Source organism: Polypterus senegalus, chromosome 10, assembly GCF_016835505.1.
Source record: "Polypterus senegalus isolate Bchr_013 chromosome 10, ASM1683550v1, whole genome shotgun sequence".
NCBI lineage: Eukaryota > Metazoa > Chordata > Cladistia > Polypteriformes > Polypteridae > Polypterus > Polypterus senegalus.
Genome location: NC_053163.1, coordinates 94,384,059 through 94,405,886, shown reverse-complemented (window position 1 = coordinate 94,405,886; position 21,828 = coordinate 94,384,059). Strand labels below are relative to the sequence as shown.

General features: G+C 38.3%; 1 protein-coding gene across 2 annotated transcripts; it reads right to left on the bottom strand.

The window, feature by feature from the left end:
- Window positions 1–2,537: 2,537 nt before the first annotated feature.
- On the bottom strand, window positions 2,538–21,537 carry c10hxorf65 (chromosome 10 CXorf65 homolog). Of its 2 annotated transcripts, none has more exons than XM_039764572.1 (4): window positions 21,474–21,537; window positions 20,999–21,085; window positions 17,561–17,683; window positions 2,538–2,595 (listed from the first exon to the last, which is right to left on the bottom strand). In XM_039764572.1, exons 1-4 carry the CDS (start codon window positions 21,505–21,507, stop codon window positions 2,588–2,590), a joined length of 252 nt encoding a protein of 83 aa, XP_039620506.1. In that variant the 5' UTR covers window positions 21,508–21,537; the 3' UTR covers window positions 2,538–2,587. The 2 variants fall into 2 exon arrangements, with proteins under 2 accessions (XP_039620506.1, XP_039620505.1); XM_039764571.1 differs by lacking the exon at window positions 2,538–2,595 and adding an exon at window positions 16,144–16,227.
- Window positions 21,538–21,828: the final 291 nt, after the last annotated feature.

Here is a 21,828-nt window from a genome sequence, read left to right as displayed (position 1 = left end):
TGGTCTCCATTTCCTAATTTTACTCTTCTTGAACTTTCTGCATCAAGTATCTATGTGTCTTATCTGGCTGTAATATAGGGAAGTGGCAGTCTATTTAAAAGAAAAGTAGCTGGTAGTCATTGTTGCATTCTCGACTCATAGTTCATACTTTCTTAATTATCTGACCAGGCCTTCTGTTGTCTCTCTTTCCTTTACTGCTTTCTTAAATTTATTTATTTTTATTATAACTAGGCTAGTATATCAGTTGGGGCTGGGGGTTTGGGAATGTGTTATTTGCTTCTCCATTTATTTATTTAAATTTGGTTCATTGTACGGAATTGTTTCCTCGATATAACAGAATAATTTTATCGACATCTTGATAAAACAAAAGATCTTGTTTTCTTGAAATTATGAAATAATTGTATCTATTGTTTAATGTTTAGCTTATTGAAGCCAAGTCTTGTTTGAAATGTAGCGTGTCACATTTTTGTTCAATCAAGGCCTGACGCAGGCTTAAATATGCTTATGCCTTAGTTTAGAAAATAATAACATTAGTCATTTAAGAAGATAGTTAGCAAGGTTTCAGCTGTATAGGCATCGCAATCTAAGTGAGCCAGATGCCAGGAGCAAAGGTTAAGTTTAGTTTTCTCGAGGTCACGATAAAATTATTCCGTTATCTTAAGAAAACAAATTTTCATTTTCTCGAGATCTTGATAAAATTAGTCTGTTATCTCGAGGAGACAATTTAAAAAAATAACAATATTGCACATCCTCTCTCAGCTTCTGTATCATTGTCATGTTGGAAGGTCCAAGTGCGCCCCATATGCAGCCTCCAGACTGCTGAATGCAAGTTGTCCTCCAGTATTTTCCGGTAACAAGCTGTATTCATCTATCTATCAATTTTCACTAAGTTACCCTTGCTGATGTAGCTCACGCGCCCCCAGAGCATCAGATATCCTCCTCCATTCTTCACAGTAGGAATGGTGTACTTTCTGTCATGGGCCTTGTTGAATCCTCTCCAAATATAATGTTCATGGCTGTAACCATAAAGTTCAATTTTTGTCTCCCAAGGACTTTGTTCCAGAAGTTTTGAGGCTTGTCTAGATCCTGTTTGGCATATTGTAAGTGGGCTGTTTTGTGGCGTTGGCATAGTAAAGGCTTTTTTTTCTTGAAACTCAACTGTGTAGCCCATTTTTGTTCAAGTACCTCCTTATTGTGCATCTTGAAAAAGCAACGCCACTTGTTTGTAGGGAAGCCTGTATTTCAGCTGAAGTGGCTTGTGTGTTGGCCGTTGGCAAATGATCTTGGCAGTTGTGTCTGAAATCTCGGTTGGTCTACCTGATAACAACAGAACCCCAGCTTTTCCACTTTTTTTATCACACTTTGAATACTACTGACAGGTATTTTCAGATCTCCAGCTATCTTTTTATATCCTTATATTGATTTATACAAATCAACAACTTTTTCTCGCAGGTCCTTTGACAGTTCTTTTGCTTTCCCTATGGCTTAGTATCCAGCAAAGTCAGTGCAGCTCTGCATGAATTTAAACGACTATTTTACACATAGACACTGACTATCAATCAAAGAGGTTATAGGTGTGGACACTCTCCTTTAATTACCCTTAATTTGAACCTGTGTGTGTCAACTTACAATGGCTCTCATATTTAACTTATTCTGTATTTCTCATTTTCTGTTTCTTAATAATAAATCACTTCTGTGTCTATAGCCAGCATAGCCTGTCAAATTCCACATGCCATTGCATTATCTGAGCAGGGGAAAGCTTTGGCCAAGTAATTTTTACTACAGCCAGTTTATGTCATGCCTTTATGCTATTTTTTTATACTTGATTTTAACTTCATAATTACATGGCATCCATTAAGAAATTACATTCTGCCAAGATAGCTGTAATTATGACACTTAATGGACATTTCAGCTTACAAAAAATGACAGCAGTCAGATATACACACATACTTATTGAAGTCTAAAAAGTAAATAAATAAATAAATCCATAAATCCAACAGCATAATGTTGTTGACTTAATAGAGGATACATTTCAAACTCTAATGCCAGCAGTTAAAATACTGAGATTCACTCTTTGTAATGAGAAATGTTATATCTGATACCTTTATATTTTTTCACTTTTTCTTAATTGCTTTATTGTAATTTACTCACCACAGATCTAATTTTCTATTTTTATAAGACAACTGTGTCATTGGATTTGTCAACTGTGCCCTGGATAATATGTAACTCCTACTTTGTTCCTGCCTCTCCAGGTCTGTATAATGATTGAAACTCTCTCTTTTGCTGGGGCTTTAGTGTCACCAGCCCCAGCTTGCTGCAGTGTTCAAGTGTGAGGCCAGTTAGTCATCTTGCTTCCTGCCGATTTACACATGGTTCACTGAGTGCTTCTTATATTTTACTTTATCTCCCACAGATGCTTGTGACATTCAATCCAAGTTATTTCATTAAATGCATACTTCAGTTTTCCATTCTCAATACCAAGGTTTAAGATTCCTTTGGCTTGGCACATTGTTAGCGTTTATCTGCTTTTGACTTTCCTTTGGTTGGTTTTGGTTGTGGCTCAAGTTCACCTTTCTTTGGCCTGCCTTTAACCTGCTATAAAAAAGAAAAAATAGATTACCATAAGTTTTTAAACTCTTTTTTTTTTCCAAATCCATATCAGATCTCAGTTTTTCTAAGGATTCGACTGTGCCTTCAATGAGACCGATCTATGGTACAATGGATGGCTTCAGTGCCATTGTTAAGATTATACAGTTAAGACTATATCATTTTGTCACTTTTGCAGTTTATTTTGCTGTCCATTTCCTAGGTTCACTTTTGTCTGTTATTTCTATTTTAAAACTACAAGCCCCAAGTGCAGCCATTACAAAATTAAATTATACCTGCATTGTTGTAACTTTACATACTCTTTGTGTAACACATTCCTTCTTAAGTTTAATAATGCTGCAAAACTTTGAACAAGGTTTCTGCCAATCAAACTGCACACATCAAAATGAGCATGGAGAAGGCAACATCCATTTGTCTAACCATTTTTTTAGCCTGCGTATTGTAAAATCAGGGTCCTAGAAACCTGGAGCCTACCCTGGTATCACTGAGCACAGGGTAGGAACAAACACACCATAGGGCATAGTTGCAAGCGCATCCCATTCAGTGACACAAGGTCAATTTAGATTTGCTGATTGACTTAGCGTGCATTTTATGGTGTGCAAACATCAGAGAGAATGCACAAACACCTCACTATGATGACTAGGCTATGATTTGAAACCTACTCCCTGGATATGAGAGAGAGCAGCTACATTCTTTTCAGGAAATGTAATTTCAGCCATTCACTACAACTGCTCCTGGTTAACCCAGGTTATGGTTAGATTTAGGACAGACCATGCAGCAAGCACTGTAATACCTTCTCCTTCTGAACAAGGGGCTGACACTGTTGCTGATCCTGCTGGGCTTTTCCCAAATTCATCTGCAGCAAATCTGAGGCACATAGACAGGTAAAGAACAAATTACTGAGTACATTCAGTAACATTCATTCACTACTACTGCATATTGTCTGTGCCAGAGTGGACCCCCAGCTCTAATCTTAAAGACATGCAAGGCCCTCGTTTACAGACAGACAGACAATGGATGTGAGTACAGTTAGGAGTCTAAGGCTAATCTCTAAACACGTTTAACTACTTTTCATGAGACTCAATTGTACTTGATCATAGATAATTCTCTCTGTATTGCATTGCATAATTTATCAACTTGTTGAAAGACTCAAAACTCATGGTAAAAACAAATCTTCATTATAGTTTAAAATGAAATTTAACAGAAAACATCATTTCACTCTTTGTCAGACTTTAAATATATAATGTTAATTTTCTCAAACTGCTCGTGAAAAAGTAATAGGACATGATGGAGCAGAAAATATTTTGCTACCTCATAAAATGTGGAATCAAGGTGGGTCCCTGGCTTGGGTTCCATCTGTGTGGCATTTGCGTCTTTTTACTGTGTTTGTGTGGCCTTCCTTTATAGGTTGTGCTTTTATTCTACATCTCAAAGCTTGTGACTGTGAGTGTACACTGCATTGGACTGATATCCTGTCACAGATGATTCCTGCTTTGCAACAGACATTACCTATATAAGTGCCCACCTACCATAGTTCTATGATGATTCTGTAAAATTAATAGATCAGAAAAGTAATACATGCAGCTATTTTAGTAAGCTGCTACCATACTTCTACCTTAAAATACACTTTCTAAGCTACCAGTTAAAATGCTATTTTTTTTCTTTAATTGATATTGCTGTGAGAGGTGATATGAATGATGTCCTTTTGTCAATTACACCAAAACACAAGCCATTATTTACCACTCCATGACCAAGTTTGTGATCTGATTGAGTGGTTCAGTTAATCTTTCCCCGTGTCTGTCTGGGTTTCCTCTGGGTGCTCCAGTTTCCTCCCACAGTCCAAAGACATGCAGGTTAGGTGCATTGGCAATCCTAAATTGCACCTAGTGTGTGCTTAGTGTGTGTGTGTGTGTGTGCCCTGCAATGAGCTGGCACCCTGCCTGGGGTTTGTTTCCTGCCTTGCGCCCTGTGTTGGCTGGGATTGGCTCCAGCAGACCCCCGTGACCCGGTAGTTAGGATATAGCGGGTTGGACATTGACTGACTGACTGACTAACTGACAGTTAATCTTACTTTCATTAGTGGTGCTTGTCCTAATAGCTAGGATTATAATATTATATCAAATATATGGATAAACCTGTTAAAAAAGAAACAATTATTCAAATCAAAGGTTTTCCAGTCCACATGACTGCAGACTACCAGTACTTCAACGTTCCCAATAGATCAGCTAAACTCTTACCACTACTCTCTTGGCAGTGCAAGCTGAAGGCTGATTTAAGCTTTACTCATTGGGTGTCAAGAGCAATTTATAATGAGACAAGATGTTGGGTCACAGCAGGATATTTGAATGCTTTCACAGCTTCCTCACAGAAATATGCACACTTCTTTGCTGCAAGTCTAGAGAAATTCAACTTGGGTTACAGGGCTGGCCTTTTTGACTGAAATCTTTGCCTCCTGAACACAATGACTCTTAAACTCATAGTACAACCATGCAAGGTAAGAAATTAATCTCAGCGCTGTTCATACAGTACCTGATAAAGAACATGTCTAAAGCTGTGATCATGGAAAATCAGTTTATTGGCAAAGCCCCACTGTTCTTCTTTGTGTTTGTATGGATGCAACCAACAATTTTTGCTTGAGATTTCCACACAAGATTTTAAATTTCCATTGGGTACTTCTTTGAAAAAGTTAATGTTTAAAAATTTGAAATACAATTAACCATAGACTCTACGCAACCAACAATTGAAAATTGCATATCAATCGGTGTACTTTGTTCAGGACTTAAGTAGGTATCTCTGCTTTTTATGAAAACAATTTTGGCCCCCACAAGCCTATTTAGGCTCTGTTTTTAACCAGATGATATTGTAAAGTGGTATTCAAATATTTGATGTACTCTACTAATAGTGTACATATAGTTATAGTCTATCATCACTGTTATAATACAATATGACCCACTTTTACTAAATTGTGAGAACTAACACTTTGAATAAGTAACTAGAAAATTAAAATATGTTCCAACTTTTAAAACAGTTAAAGTCTCTGAGCACACCTGAATGCGAAGCCATGCATGTATTTTGTTACTTGTTATTAAATCTTTAGCTTATGTTTTCGTTGTTTTTACTGTTTCAACTTCCAAGGTTGTAGAGTTAAGGCGTGAGTGAAGTAGAATACATCAGCTGAAGGTCATGGCAAAAAGCCAGCAGATACAAGGAAAGATTCAAGGGTGAGCAGATGTGGGCAACCCCTCTCTTTATAATAAGAAGCCACAGTCGTGACAGTGTGGTGCATAAAGGCTACCTGCTGATCTGCATTTTTTGCTTTTGTTTATTCTATTATTGCTTTTATTTATTGCTTATTAATAATCCTTATTATTACGAAGTTCTTTTCTTCCAGATTCATACATATGCAGTGCCCTGCCTGGGACAAAGACACATTTTTCCTCGATTTACCCCTCTGTGCCACAGATATTTACAAATCAAACAATTAGAAGATGATTAAAGTGCATATTGCAGACTTTAATTTAGGGGTGTCTGCATGTATTTTGGTCACAGCATGTAGAAGTTACAACACTTTTTCTACACAAGTCTGTAGTTGCCATTGTTCAATATGAGGACAAGAGCTGTGCCAATAAATATCAAATAAGCCATTTTGAGGCTGAAAAACAAGGATAAAACTATTAGAGACATTGTTAAAATTTTAGGATTATCTAATGTTTTAGGATTGTCCGTCTGGAATATCATTAAGAAGAAAGACCACACTGGTGAGCTCAGTGATCACAAAGGGACTGGTAGACCAAGGAAGACCTCCACTGCTGATGACAGAAGAATCCTCACTGTGGTAAAGAGATTTTTTTTATATAATATATTGTGATGGACAGCCGGCAGCTCATCCCAGCCGACACATCCAGGCCGCTAGACGGCATCTTCCCTGCATCATAGAGGTACCCCGGATTCCTGCAGGGCACAATGAGAGATGGAGTTCGGCTTCACAGCCCTGCTGAGTGCTGTGGGTGCAATCATGGGACGCTGCAGGGAGACACAGGGATTTTTATTTTCATTGTAGCCCGGAAGTACTCCCAAGTCATGGGGAAGGAAGAACAGAAATACTTCCGGGCTGAAGAAAAAATATAAGTCTTAATCTGACCCGGAAGTGCTATTGAATCACATGGACAGAAGGACAGGAGCACTTCCAGGTCAAGGACTATTTAAAGGACTGTGGGAAACCCAGCAAGCTGAGCTGGAGTTGGGAGGTAGAGGCTGGGAGTGGAGGATTGATTTATGGTATTTCTATTGATTATTGGATTTATTGTGTATCGTGGTGGTGGTGCTTTTGTGCACTTGATTGAAGAAAATAATAAAAAAATATTTCTAGGTGCTTTTACCTGGTGTCTGGACATTTTGTCTGTGGGGTTTCAGGAGCGACAGCACCCTCTAGTGTCACAATATATATATACTTAGTAAAGGCTGCAATTTCTAATGAACATATTCCCAGGTAGTGTGCGCCCCCCTGCTGGGTACATGGGGATGTTATGGCTTGGGCATGTATGGCTGCCACAGGTACTGGAACACTTATCTTCATTGATGATGTACAGTAACTTCTGGTGGAAGTGGCACAATTAATTACGAGGTGTACAGAAACCTCTTATCTGCTCAAGTCCCAGTAAATGTCTCCAAACTCATTGCATATGATGATCCCAAACATACGCTAAGGCAACACAGGAACCAATTACCTGATTTAAAATCCAATTGAGCATGCCTTCCACATGCTGAAGAGAATTCTTAAAGGTACAAGTACCCAAATAAAAGTAGGAGCTGCAAATGGCTGCATTAGAGGTCAGGCAGAGCATCACCAGAGAAGATACTCAACAAATGTTAATGCCTGTGAATCACAGACTTCAAGCAGTCATTGCATGTAAGGGATGTGCAACAAAGTCATAAATATGACTACTTAAATATACCTACCTTTGCTATGTCCCAAACATTATGATACCCTGAAATGGGGGGTCCATGCAAATGAAGCGTTTTAATTTCTATACGGTGTGACTGAAAAGTATGCAAACACCCTTATGTTAAGGCCAGCAATGCACACTTTAATCACATCTGAATTGTTTGATTTGTAATTTTAAACTGTGGAGCAGAGGAGTAAATCAAGGAAAATGTGTCTTTGTCCTAAAAATTATGGAGGGAACTGCATGTTTTGTTTTGTCATACAGTATTTCATAGATAGATAGATAGATAGATAGATAGATAGATAGATAGATAGATAGATAGATAGATAGATAGATAGATAGATAGATAGATAGATAGATAGATAGATAGATAGATAGATAGATAGATAGATAGATAGATAGATACTTCATATTGTCTGTATTGATTTATCCTTACAGTCAATAAAACTAACCCCGAAGGGGTTTCATGAAACTCTGTGCATTTTTCCTCCTACATTTGTTACAGTTCTCTTTTGTTGGAATTCACCAAATAGTATTTCATAATTCACTCAGTCAAGGTCACGAATCAAAGCAAGTTACTACAGGTGTTAAGTTGTAATACTACTCACTGCATGATCATTGTTTTAGAAATAATCATGTTAAGTAAAATTTGGACAATTTGAGATCAAGGCATGATTGAAAGGTACACCAGCACTGAGGGACAGAAAAGTCCCTCAGGACAGTAAAGGACCTGTAAACTATATATAGAAACACATGTTATTGTTTGCTGTGGCCAATACTAAGAGGAAAATGTAAGAAATGTAATAACATTTAAGATGTAAAGTAATCCCTTGTGATTCCCGGGAGTTAGGTGAGCAGGACCTCTGTGAAAGTAAAAATCCACAAATACATTTAGGGCCCAGTTTCACAGGTACGGATGATGGTGGTTTTAGTTATGAAATGAAATCCCCTGTGTGCAGCCTCCTGAAAGCTATGTCAAGTTTTGTTCTACCGTGATGCTGACATAAGATTTTTAGAAGCTGGAAACACTCCCAGGAGGAGACATTTTCCAGCCCAGACAAAATCACTTCAACAAGCATGCATAGGACAAAAACATAAATTCATAGAAAACTGTAATCTGATAGGTATTACTATAATCAAATTGTATGGTGAGGTGTTGAAACGAAAAAGACACCACCGTTTGCAATCCTGCTGGATTGTTATGGCTTAAGTTTAAAATTAACACCCTTATCTTTCACCTAGCAACCCTTCTTGCAACCATTGAAGCTACTCAATGATGCAGTACTACTGGGGTTGCTGGGATTTGCAATCCATTTAAAGAATGTAGCCAGCAGTTTTCTGCAATAGGTTGTAAAACTCACAAAATAATTTCCATTTAATTATTGATGACGAACCCGCAAATAGGTGGAATCACGAATTGTAGATGTACAAATCACAGGGATTGGCCCTTGAGTTATAATACAGAGGAGAAAGAGGAATATTGCCTTGGATGTGGATGTAAAAATCCCCACAAATCTGACATTTTATGACTGTTCAAGAAAACTCTGTATTATTAAAAAGTATTTAGAAAATGGTGAGAAGAAACAGTTCATTGCATGGTTTAAAAACAGGTTTCTAACCTGTTTAATTTCACACATTGTGAAATTAATAACAGTATTACATTTAGATTAGGTATTATCACAAATACTAGGCAGGATCAACTTAGTTTTCCAAAGTACTATTATGCAACAGCAAGAATTTGTGGAGCTCCCTCTCCTTTAATTGTATTAATTAAACAACAATGAAACATCTGCCTCAGCTTCCTTAAGTGTTAGCTGGTCTTCAAATGTATATGAAAACATTATCCTTTTTTTTTCATAAAACTGAGATAAGATAACCTAACATTTTATATGTCCATAACATTTCAACTGATACATTTTAGTAGAGTTGCCTGAGACAGCTGCTTATGTATTTCTAGGGGTCAACTACACTGGTTGCCTGTGTCATTCAGGATTGACTTTAAAATTCTGCTTATGGTTTATAAAGCCTTAAATAATCTTGCTCTATCTTATATATCGGAATGCCTGACACGTTATATTCCAAATCGTAACCTTAGATCTTCAAATGAGTGTCTCCTTAGAATTCCAAAAGCTAAACTTTAAAGAAGTGGTGAGGCGGCCTTCTGCTGTTATGCACCTAAAATCTGGAATAGCCTGCCAATAGGAATTCGCCAGGCTAATACAGTAGAGCACTTTAAAACACTGCTGAAAACACATTACTTTAACATGGCCTTTTTATAACTTCACTTTAACTTAATACTGATACTCTGTATGTTCAATTCATCATAATAACTATTCATAGTGGCTCCAAAATCCGTACTGACCCCTACTCTCTCTTCTGTTTCTTTTTCCGGTTTCTTTGTGGTGGTGGCCTGCGCCACCTCCACCTACTCAAAGCATCATGATGCACCAACATTGATGGACTGAAAGGCAGAAGTCTACGTGACCATCATCATCAAGTCCTTCCATGAAAACCCTAAATACAAAGAGGACTGTTTGATTTATGTTAGGTAGACTGTCCAGAGGGGACTCGGCGGTCTTTTGGTCTGGAACCCCTACAGATTTTTTTTTTCTCCAACCTTTGGAGTTTTTTTTGTTTTGTTTTTTCTGTCCACCCTGGCCATCGGACCTTACTTATTCTATGTTAATTAATGTTGACTTATGTTTATCTTTTATTGTGTCTTCTATTTTTCTATTCTTCATTTTGTAAAGCACTTTGAGCTACATTTTTTGTATGAAAATGTGCTATATAAATAAATGTTGATTGATTGATTGAATTTTGCTGATCATGTAAGGATTCTCTATAAATACTGCCTGTTCTATAATTCAAGAAAGAGCAGGTGGTCGTCATTATACAGCAGCACTCCATTTTTCAGTCCAAATGTCTTGACGTAAATTGGTGGAACATTTCTACTATGTATATATTATACATAGAAAATACATTCAAGCAAGACTCATACTCAAACTTGTTTAGTCAAATAATTTTCAAATAAAGTAAAACTGAAATTGGATTAAAGCTGAAAAACTTCCCTCCTCTTCCAGTCTTGCCTCTGTTAGTAAAGCAAAGAACCAGCAATGCATTGTGCTCCAGTCCTCAAACCTGAGACACAAGAGTGACACCAGGAGCAGGGCAAAACTTGTCCCCAAAAGTATTCTGTTCATTAAACACAAAGTAGCTTTATGGATGGTCCCACCCTATTTAAGTTTGTTGTCCAATTTCTCATTGACACAAGACTAACAACCAATATCACTACATATGTATGTTTTCCACCTATTTATCTGAATTGTGCATTATACACCAGCCATCCAGAGAGTTAGATCTGCCGGTCAGTTGTCTCTTGTGGTCCCTCTCACTAAGCGTAAAACTAAGAGGGGACAGGGCTTTTGCAGCTGCTGCACCTCGCCTGTGGCGTTCTTTACCTAATTACATTAAGGAGTCACCTTCAATTGACCATTTCTATTCTCTTGCTCTCCGTGACCTTCATTCAGTAATGCTGATGTTTCCCTCCTCTTAGTTATTTGTTTGTTTTTAATTTGCTGCTGGTTGTATTCTGTTTTATTCTGTTTTATTCTATTTATTTTTTGTGTATTGTATGTTTAAATGTAAAGCACTTTAGCTACAGCATTACTCATGTTGTTTTAAATGTGCTCTATAAATAAATTGCCATTGACAATAATTAAAGTCAATTTTAATGTGAGGATTATATTAGAATATTAATCTCTTCATTTGTTTTTTTGAAACTAGCCATAATACCACAGTACTTGTATTTGTTTATTGTTGACTAGCTGAAGCCCGCCGTAGCATATGGCGGTGTAAGAATAGGACCGGAAAACGGTGAGAAAGGAATTCAGTATAACAAAGGCTTAGGAAACCACCGTCACAGTATAATGAAAATAGCAAGAAGCGAAACCAGTGCCAATGGTCAAGAGAGTACCTTCCTGTAGCAGGCTACGGAAAACACAGACATATATAGATAGACGCCGCATTCACTGTGTTGCCCAGTCAACATGATAAGTCAGTGGTAAAAGTGCCATTTAAACTAATACAGGTAGACGTGGAAACCGGGCTTGCTGATGAAAAAACAATAATGTTTTAAACAGTATCGTTTACATACAATAGATTTTGGTGAATCGTTTACATGCAATTACTTATCCACTTATACACTAAATGCGTGCGTATCCCATGGTCTTAGAGTTGGTGGGCAGGGCTCTCTGTCTTACTTGCCCTTAGTTAGAGTTGGCGGGGGGGGCTCTGTGAGTTGGCGATCCTGGCTGTCTGTCTTGCGTGTGGTGTAAAGTCAACGTGACTCAGAGGTGCATGTGGACTTTTGCACAGACGAAAGCAACTGAGGCTGTGTTTGGTGAGTTGTTGCGTGCCTTGAGTGCGACGCTGGACTCGAGAGGATGGTTACAGTTGGCGTGCGTTGCTCTGTCATGCATATCCCATGACGTGGTAGGAGAGTTAGAGTTGGCGGGCGGGGCTCTGTCTTGCATGCCCTCAATGTCTTGCTTACGCTCAGTGTCTTGCGTGCCCTAAGTGAATTATATATACTGTATAGATTACTTCTATTAATATGGTAGTTATATATTACAACCTGCCTGAAGAAGGGGCCTCAGTGCCTGGAAAGTTTGCATATTGTAACCTGTTCAGCTAGTCAACTAAAGGTATGATTTTGCTTGACTTCTTACGACTACTATTAATAATAATAATAAGTATTATAACAGTATTATTTAGCATTGCTGCATCATAGGCCCACTGTGTGGGATTTGAATTCTGCACTTGTTTATTTTTCAAGTGGAGTTTGGACACTCTTTCAATGTCTACATGAGTTTTATGTTTTGTTCTCAGTTTTCTTCCCACACTTTCAAAAGTTAGCTTAACTGAGATTTCCAAATTGACCATCCGTGAGTGTGGGTTTATGAAAGAGCGACTGGCCTTCTAGTGTACCGGTGCACTGGTTTCTGTGTTGTCCATGATTCTGCAGGGACAGGCTCTAGCCTCTGTGATTTTCAAATTAATCAAGTAACTGTGAGAGTGTAATTTTATAATTAGTATTATTATTATTAACAACATAATTAGAATCAGACCTTGACATGAGCAGTAATTTAGATTAATTGGTGAATTAGCATTTGTCTTTATGAAGTCAGCAACAAGTGCCGTTCCTTAGACTCCTGGACTGCTGGATCTGCCCAGCCATGATCTATCTCAGATGCCTCAGTTATTGTATGAGATTCTGCTGGTTATATAATTACTATTCTTTTCCTGATGGGTGACTACACATTATGTCCATCCAATTTCAGGCAGTTACCAGTGGTGCTTATTAAGAGAAATGTTCAAGCATAAATAAAAGAAAATATTAATATTAGTTGTTACAAAATGTTACTAACTCACACGTCTACACATGATAATGGGGCATTGGCCAAGCAAACTTTTCTTAATACAACTACGTTTTATTTTAAAATATGTGCTCTTAACCCATGTCAGTGAAATCTCCATTATTTTAGATTTAATGTTCTGTTCTATTTATTGTTTCACTTACTTTTTGTCTGAGATGTTAATTGGCCACTCTAAATTGATGCAATATAAATGCATATGTGACCCAATGATGCTTTAGTAAGTCCTGGTTGCTCCATGATATTGAGTAGTTACACATGTATTAAGAAAATAAATAAATGTATATCTGTTTAATGTTTTGTTTTATTTTATACACGTTTCTGATATTCACTTTAATTGCTTTGTAAAAGCAGTGATAATGTTAGATCTTGCAGTAAAGTGCCGTTTTGCTTGTAATTGTGTACTGTATGCTTATAATTGCCCAGCAGGTGGCAGTATAGACCTGCCAAAATAGAGTTCATTAGGCCACTGCGGCTCCTCAAAAATGAAACCAGAATTCTTCGTTTTACTTGTGAATCCTGTAGAAGGCAGTATCTAGTAAAAAGTCTCATCTCGGGAGTGCCTGCGTGATAATATGTCAGTGCTACAGACAGCATTGGTGGTCGCAGTAGGCTTCAACACAAAGGAATTTTTAGTCATTCAAAAAAATACGGAAGAATCACGCTGCTGACAAATTATAGGCATTCTGTATATTTAGATAGATAGATAGATAGATAGATAGATAGATAGATAGATAGATAGATAGATAGATTATTAATCCCAAGGGGAAATTCACATTTACAGTGAAACAGTCTATTTGACTAAATATGAATTTGCAGACTCTCGGACTGACTAGGTGTATTGCGGTGATATTTTTGCATGTTCTGATGGTTGTTTGAAATCGGAGAATAAACGTATGTTTTTTATACAGCCTAGTGAATTTAACAGGGCTTCTGTCCATTTATCCATGTTGTTTTATCTTTTTTTGTGTTCTTTTCACTTTTTGCATTGTATTTTGCATTGAGCTGAAGATTGGCCTGGCATCTTGAGGTTCAAGGCAAGCAACCACATTCAAACTGCAAATCTATTCATGTCGCTGGGGACGTGAAGCAGTTTTTACCACTTAGGCAATTTTATTAATTTCTGAAACTAAAGATTCACTAGAGTTCTGTCTTACTATTATTTGCAACAAGGCAGGAACCATCACAGCGCAAATGCACTCCAACTGGACCAAGTCAATGATCAGTCTAACCTGCATGTATTTGGGATCCAGCAGAAAGAGTCATAGAAGCTCGGAGACCGAGTATGCAAACTCCACACAGATAATGACCAGGCTGGACATCAAATCCAGGCCCCTGGGGCGTATTGTTCCACCATGCCACAAAACATGTAGATTATTTGAGGTAAGTTAAATATTTCAACAGTATATTTTACAAGTCAAGACTTAACTCTATTGCTGTAAAAGAATAACAAAAAAAAAAGTGCATACAATAGTAAAATGCCATCTTTAACGTCTGAGGTTAACACTTATTTATCAATCACCTATGAATTTGAAATAGACCGTCACTAATTAGAAAACGTATCTATTCCATTAAAGAAAATTATCCCATTCATCCCACCCGAGTGTTTCTATCTTGTTTTAAAATATACTGAGGTAAACTCTGGCACATGCAACCATACGGGTGTAAAAATCAAAATTCCACCTTTTCCTCTTACTTGGACCAGGATGTGTTCTGGCAGTAACAGACAAAATGTAAAGAATACACTCATACGTGCCAGCCAGTTTGACAGTCTCCAGTAAGCCAAGTTGCAAGTTTTTGGATTGTAGGAGAAAACCAGAGAATTCACCCTAACACCGGGAAAACATATAAACTGTGACCAGAAGACACCTCCAGCGGGTAACTGACCATCGTGCCTGAAAACAGAAGTGCTGTGCTAAGACAAATGTATTGAATTTCTGTATCTTGTTTATTTTTGTTGGGATACAATTATTAGAAATTAGTCAAAACTATTTATGGAAGCACAAACACACTGGAGGGAAAAGGAAGTGGAGGGTCTACCCTCTTCATTGGGCCTCTGTATTGCACTTTCCATCCTTACTTGTCTTATCTATTTATTTAAATGGATTGTGCAGAAAGTAAAGGAATCTCAGTTCTCAAGAGAAGGAGGCAGCGATTGTACCTAGAAGATCTGGTCCAGGATTGTCAATGACTGGAACGATTATGTTGTACAAACTCTCGTTCTCCTCTTCTGTGGAAAAAGAGTGAAACGTGTCAGACTGACAATATATCCAAGCATCACAGACTGTCACTAATAGCAGGCTTTGAATAATTTATTTTAGACTAGAGTATGGTGTTGTGTGATTGTGTAATTTAATCCTTGGTATTCTTACCTGTGAAGACAGCTATATTTAACTAAATAGGGCTGACAGAGAAAAGAGGGCCTTCTAATGATAGCTTAGAGTGTCAAGGCTGAGGCAGGCTTTTGTTGCAGTCAGTCTTCTCATTGGCTCATTAGGGGACTATCTCCCATCTTTAACTCAGTGAATGTTACTGTTGGGCTTGTTACCTACAAATTTCACTCAGTATGCAGGAAGTCCATTTCTCGTTTAAATGTATTTTTCTACATTTTTGTTTTATAAGTTCCTCTTTAAAAACAAGCAAGCTGTGTCAGAATACAGTACACTTATTCAGGGCATTACATGCTGTCATTTCATTTGAGTCATCCTCCTATTTGCACATCATTTCAGCAAAGCAACTCCAGGAGTCAGAGTTCAGTTCTCTGTAGTAAAAGCCATAATGTTACCGTTTCTACACACACACATGTCACGATCACAGGGGGCCAAAACAACAAAACGTTGTGCGATATAATTATATGAAGATTGCAGTAGTAGCCATGTAAGCACCTATCCATTCATCCCTGTTTACATCCATCCAACTTTGAATATATCCATCCATTCATCTGTCTGCTTATTTGCCCGTTCAGCCCTCCTTCATCCAGTCTCTGAGTGCTCTTTTCCAGTACAGCATCATTAAAGTAGTAGCAGACATTGACCTCACATTAACTTTTAAATGAAACAAAACTCCCCTAGCAACAGAAATTCATCATCTTTACTTTAGTACATCATCTATTTATTTATTTTTTTGCTCTTTAGGAGTTACCATGATGCCAGTGACCGAGAACAGCTAATCTGTGGTCCATGTAGATACTGGAGCTGAATACTGCGTGTCAAGGACTTCATCAGAAAGGCTTATGCTGCAGACTGCAGAGAAGGTGAAATGAGATTGATTGATTAGTGACAGAGAGATCCCTGAACCCCCCTTAACATTACCCTGAGAAGAGGCCAGGATAACTAGATGACACAAGTCTGTAACAAGAAATCCTTACTGGTGCTGTCCAATAATTTTGCAGTAATAAATATTCACCCATTTTTTAAAACCAGCATATCCAGCAAGTAGTTGCATGAGCCTATCCTGATAGAAATGGCCATTGGACATCACCATCCCTAGGCAGAAGGGTAGTCAGTTAATTAAAAAGCACATTTGATTAAACTGGGCCAATTTAAAGTGAGCAAGTGAGCTAACAGCATGTCTTTAGAATAAGGGAGGTGACCAAAATGAGTGTCCGTAAGAAAGACATGCAAACTCCACACCAAACATCCTAGGTGGCAGTCAAAACTAGGTTCTAGACTCTGGTCTGGCATCCATTCTTGATGCATTACCATCCATCCATCCGCCCATCCATTCCATTATCTGCTCCCACATTGTCTGTTTTTGGGTTGCAGACTCTGGATCCTGCCTGGCAGCATGAGGCACAGGGCTGGGACCATCGCTGCATAGGGTGCCATTCCATTGCAGGGACAAAATAACACAAGTATTTTATTCCACCTGATTAAATTTACAGGTGCCAAATAATGTACCATGGACATATTTGGAATTTGAGAGAAAAGCAGAATTATGCGAAAATCATAGTCAGACATAGGAAGAACATGCAAAGTCAACATGGACATCACACCCTGCTATCTCTTATGTATGATTTAAAAGATAAATACATTTTTAGGTTTAGTAGTTATGTCATGGCTATCATACCGGCTCACTAGTTAATGCTTCTTCCTTATGGTTTCAATAACTAACACCTGTCACTATTGGTATGGAGTTTGCATGCCATTCCCACTCTACATGTGTATCTGTGGTCATCTTGGGATTTCTCCCAAATAAGAAAGATGAATAGTTTAGGATGACTGGTGACATGGTTGGTAACTGCCTTTGAATGTGATTCAGGGAGGATACCTTGCGTGTGTCCTGATAACATACATTCAGGATATAAAGGCTCAGAGTATGAAAGGATAGTTGAATCTCTTAGTGTTTTTTGAGACTTCTACTTCTTTGGCTGTTGCTTCAGCCACATACTCCTCTTCTACCTTCCTGCCTTAAAAAGTTAGACTGTCCTCATGCACCTGCTTCCACACACTTTGAGATTCTCATTCTTCATCTACTCTGTCTACCTTTAATGGCCTTTTGTTTTTCTAAACATGGAGATCAAGCAACAACTTATGGCTGGTTCTTCTGCTTAACCACCATGTGTTCCATTCTTACTTGCAATTCGGCAGACGATGAAGGTGCATCGTCCTGGCACTAGATGTTTTGTGTTCTCCATCTGGTTCTTGCACAGGAAGAGCAACATGAGATTTCCGGACTCATCACACAAGTCAATCAGCTCTGTAGGGGATAAGTTAGCAAAATTAGTATCACAGCAAAAGAGCTGCCCCTCGACATTTCATAAACCACTGACCAAATGTATATAGTATGTTCTGTTTGTACATACTCTAAATCTGGCACACCAAGACATGTTATATAGGTGAGGAACTGAAGACTGTTCTACTTGCGATTGCATTACTTTTCATCATTTTAAATACATGCTATGGCTACTGATAAGTAAACCATTTTTATGTTTTAGGACAATGCTAGGCAGCTTGTAATTAGTGGAATTATCGGTCATACAATGGCGAAGCACTGTGTGGCCTCTACTGTATTCACTTCTGATTTCCTGCATTTTTGGAATTAATACCACATGCACAGATATCAAACACTATACAAACAGACCTAGACTACAAAAATGAACGTCCACTCCAATACGTGTATACTGTAGGAACCATAAGGTGACTTATTTTGCAGATTGTGTTACAGATGCTGATAAGCTTCATCACATCTTTACTAACTGAAGAAACGAATGTCATAGCAAACCTTAACCTGACAGCTGTTAAACCATGGCATTGCACACCTCTGCCAATCACTGACTTTACATCACACTATTAGCACATATTGTAGGCACCTATTCACCATAAAAAGACATTTCCCTTACTGTATTGAAATCATTGGGATTTATCCTATCTTTGCATTTCAAGATGTCAATGTTCAAGTCACTGTATATTACTTGTAGATATTACTTTTATAAATAGCGTTAGATACAGTATATGCCAGTGCATAAATAAGCCAGTAACTAGCTTTACATCTTTGCAGTGAACACTGAACATTTCAGATAATATTTACCTTACATGAAAATGGTTTGTGGCAGTAGGGGGCGCTAGTGCTCCCTTGAACCCTCAGGTATAACTCCAGACACCAGGTAAAAGTCCAAGACTCTTTATTGTTTTCTAACAATGTGCTGCACAAAGCACCCTCCACACTACTCATTCAATCACTACAAACTACAATAAACCAAATATTCTCTCCTCCTCGCCCAGACACTTGCTTCTCTACCTCCCAGCTCAGCTCGTTTTCTGGAGTGAGGCACCGCCCTTTTATAGCCCCTGACCCGGAGGTGTTTCTGTCCCAACAGTCCACAGTTCCTTATTCCTTCCGGGTCAGGGCACTCAGTCCTGTTCTTCACCCCGGGAGCACGTTGTTCCTTCCCGTCACATGACCGTGACGTACTCCCGGGTCATAGGGCACAAAAGAGCCCATAAGCCCCCACAGCGACTCCTGGTGGCCCCCAAGGTATCCAGCAGGGCTGTGTAAAAACACTACATAGTCCAAAAGGCCCTGCTGGAACTCGGGGCTCGATCCTGCTGTCGGGAGAGCTCCTCCTGGCAGCCTGGGGGTGAGGGCCGGAGCACGAAGCCGGCAGTCCTCCACAGGTTAAATACATCGCATTGTAATTTTCAGGTACCAGTGTGTCACATCAAACTTGAATCTTACTGAAAGATGTCATTCTGGTGAGACAGATGACAGTCATGGACATTACAGTGATATGAGCAGTTTTCAGTACATTACCTAAAATCTTAGTCTGACAGCAAAGATGACAATTATTCCAACTCATTATTGAAGTCTTACCCTTTGATCAGGGGTCCCCAACTCCGGTCCTGGAGGGCCCCAGTGACTGCAGGTTTTCATTTTAACTCTTTTCTTAATTAGTACACTGTTTTTGCTCCTAATTAACTTCTTTTGAATTAATTTTATTTGACTTATTTTGATAAGACTCAGCCCCCTTAATTGTTTCCTTTTCCTTAATTAGCAGCCAAAGAATAAAGAGATACAAAATGAACCAAAACATGACCAGCAAACCGAGTCCATCATATAATCATGGAAAATAAAGAAAGGTGAAGGTCTTGGGAATGCTGATCTGCTCAGGTCCACAAAACGTTTTAACAGCTCTCAGAAAAGAGAAAATCAACAATTTCAGAAATGTCTGCTATTGCACAATGAGAGCCATGAAATTAAAGAGTGGGTTTAATTAAAAAAGAGAATTGGCGACTAATTAAGCAACTGGTTGGAGTGAAATTGTTTGGAGTTTGAGGCACTGACTTGGTTGGTCTTCTGTTGGCTCACTCACTTCACATTTCATTTCTGTTTGGGTGCCATTTAAAGAATGAAATAAAGCAGAGGATGAAGAAATTTAGGGGAACAAATCTTAAAATTTCAGAAATGTCTGCTATTGCACAATGAGAGCCATGAAATTAAAGAGTGGGTTTAATTAAAAAAGAGAATTGGCGACTAATTAAGCAACTGGTTGGAGTGAAATTGTTTGGAGTTTGAGGCACTGACTTGGTTGGTCTTCTGTTGGCTCACTCACTTCACATTTCATTTCTGTTTGGGTGCCATTTAAAGAATGAAATAAAGCAGAGGATGAAGAAATTTAGGGGAACAAATCTTAAAATTTCAGAAATGTCTGCTATTGCACAATGAGAGCCATGAAATTAAAGAGTGGGTTTAATTAAAAAAGAGAATTGGCGACTAATTAAGCAACTGGTTGGAGTGAAATTGTTTGGAGTTTGAGGCACTGACTTGGTTGGTCTTCTGTTGGCTCACTCACTTCACATTTCATTTCTGTTTGGGTGCCATTTAAAGAATGAAATAAAGCAGAGGATGAAGAAATTTAGGGGAACAAATCTTAAAATTACAAGTCTATTAACATTTTCTCCAAAAGAAGTTAATTAGCAGCAAAAACAGTGTATTAATTAAGTAAAGGGTTAGAATGAAAACCTGCAGCCACTGGGGCCCTCCAGGACCGAGGTTGGGGACCCCTGCCTTAGAGGTATCATGGCATTGCATTGCACTACTTGACTGCTTTGTAAGGCAGCAGCTGACTATGACAGGCTTCACATTCCATCATTGGGATGCAATAATCAATGCTCCTCAATGTACCTTAACTGTATCGAAGCCGTGTTATGGTATTTTATCTCTTCTTCGTGTGACAGTTGCCAGTGTTGGTAGTACATCATTCTGGTGTACTGTAGGTACTAATGTGACACCTCATGTTTTAGTCTTATAAAGGTGTCAGTCTTCTCCTACTGGGGAAAATGGCAAGCACTTGCTTCATGTTGTAGTATTGCTGGTGCCAAATATCACGTCTCTGACGGTTAGGAGAGATGCCAGTAAATAGTCCCAATCTTGGCCTCCTGGCAGAAGTGACAATCTACGGTATCACAGCTGAGACCAATGTGAGTATGGCCTGAAGTCACAAACTAATAATGAGCTCAAAGGTAAGCAACAGACAACTGTTACACTGTCTAGGTGACATTAAAGGAACGTTACCTTTTCTGGGGAGTTCAAGCTTGTCTTTCAAGAAGTTCAGAAACACAATGAGACGGCAGTCTGTGTTAGCGTAGAACTGTTTGTTTTCTACAGAAATGAAACATGTCAAAAATGCATAAAGATTGTAGACATACAATTCCACATAACTAGTTTTTTGTAGGATATTTGAGACAGGGTTACTGCTGCGTCAAGAGAAGGGGCAGCAGTGCTGTCCCAGAAACATCCTCAACTATGTCTATGATTACAGCTGAATTAAATTATTTAGGAATGGAATGGAGACAGAGAGTTCCGGTAATGATTTTTAAAAACTAAAAACAAATTTCTTTTTTTGTGTAACAGACTGATCAAATTTTGTAGTACCACTCTCTCCATAATGGATCATTCCATGTTTAACTCCCTCTCTTCTAACTGTACTTTTCACATCAGTTTCATAAGATTCCAGGAAGAACAGAAGCAAAGCGAGTCATAAACGTACCTCCATGCCTGATGGTGATGCACGTGGACTCCATTAATTCCTGTTGGAGTGAATGAGTCGTCAGTGCTGGCACAGTGATGTGAATCCTCTCAGGTTCAACACTTGACTGCAAGCTTATCCCTTCTTAAGACTTTACATAATCCCTCCTGGGCCCTGTACAGTGTGGCAATCCACAATCATTAACTCTTTTCATTCCAAATTTATTTCAGCCTGTGAATGAAAAAATCTTTCTACATTCAATTCTGTTGTTTTTTTTTTAAATTTAATATAGTGTTTTCATATTGCATTGATATACAAACTCAAACAGTGAACATATTGCAAAGTTAAAAAGTTTTATTCTGAAGTGATGATACAC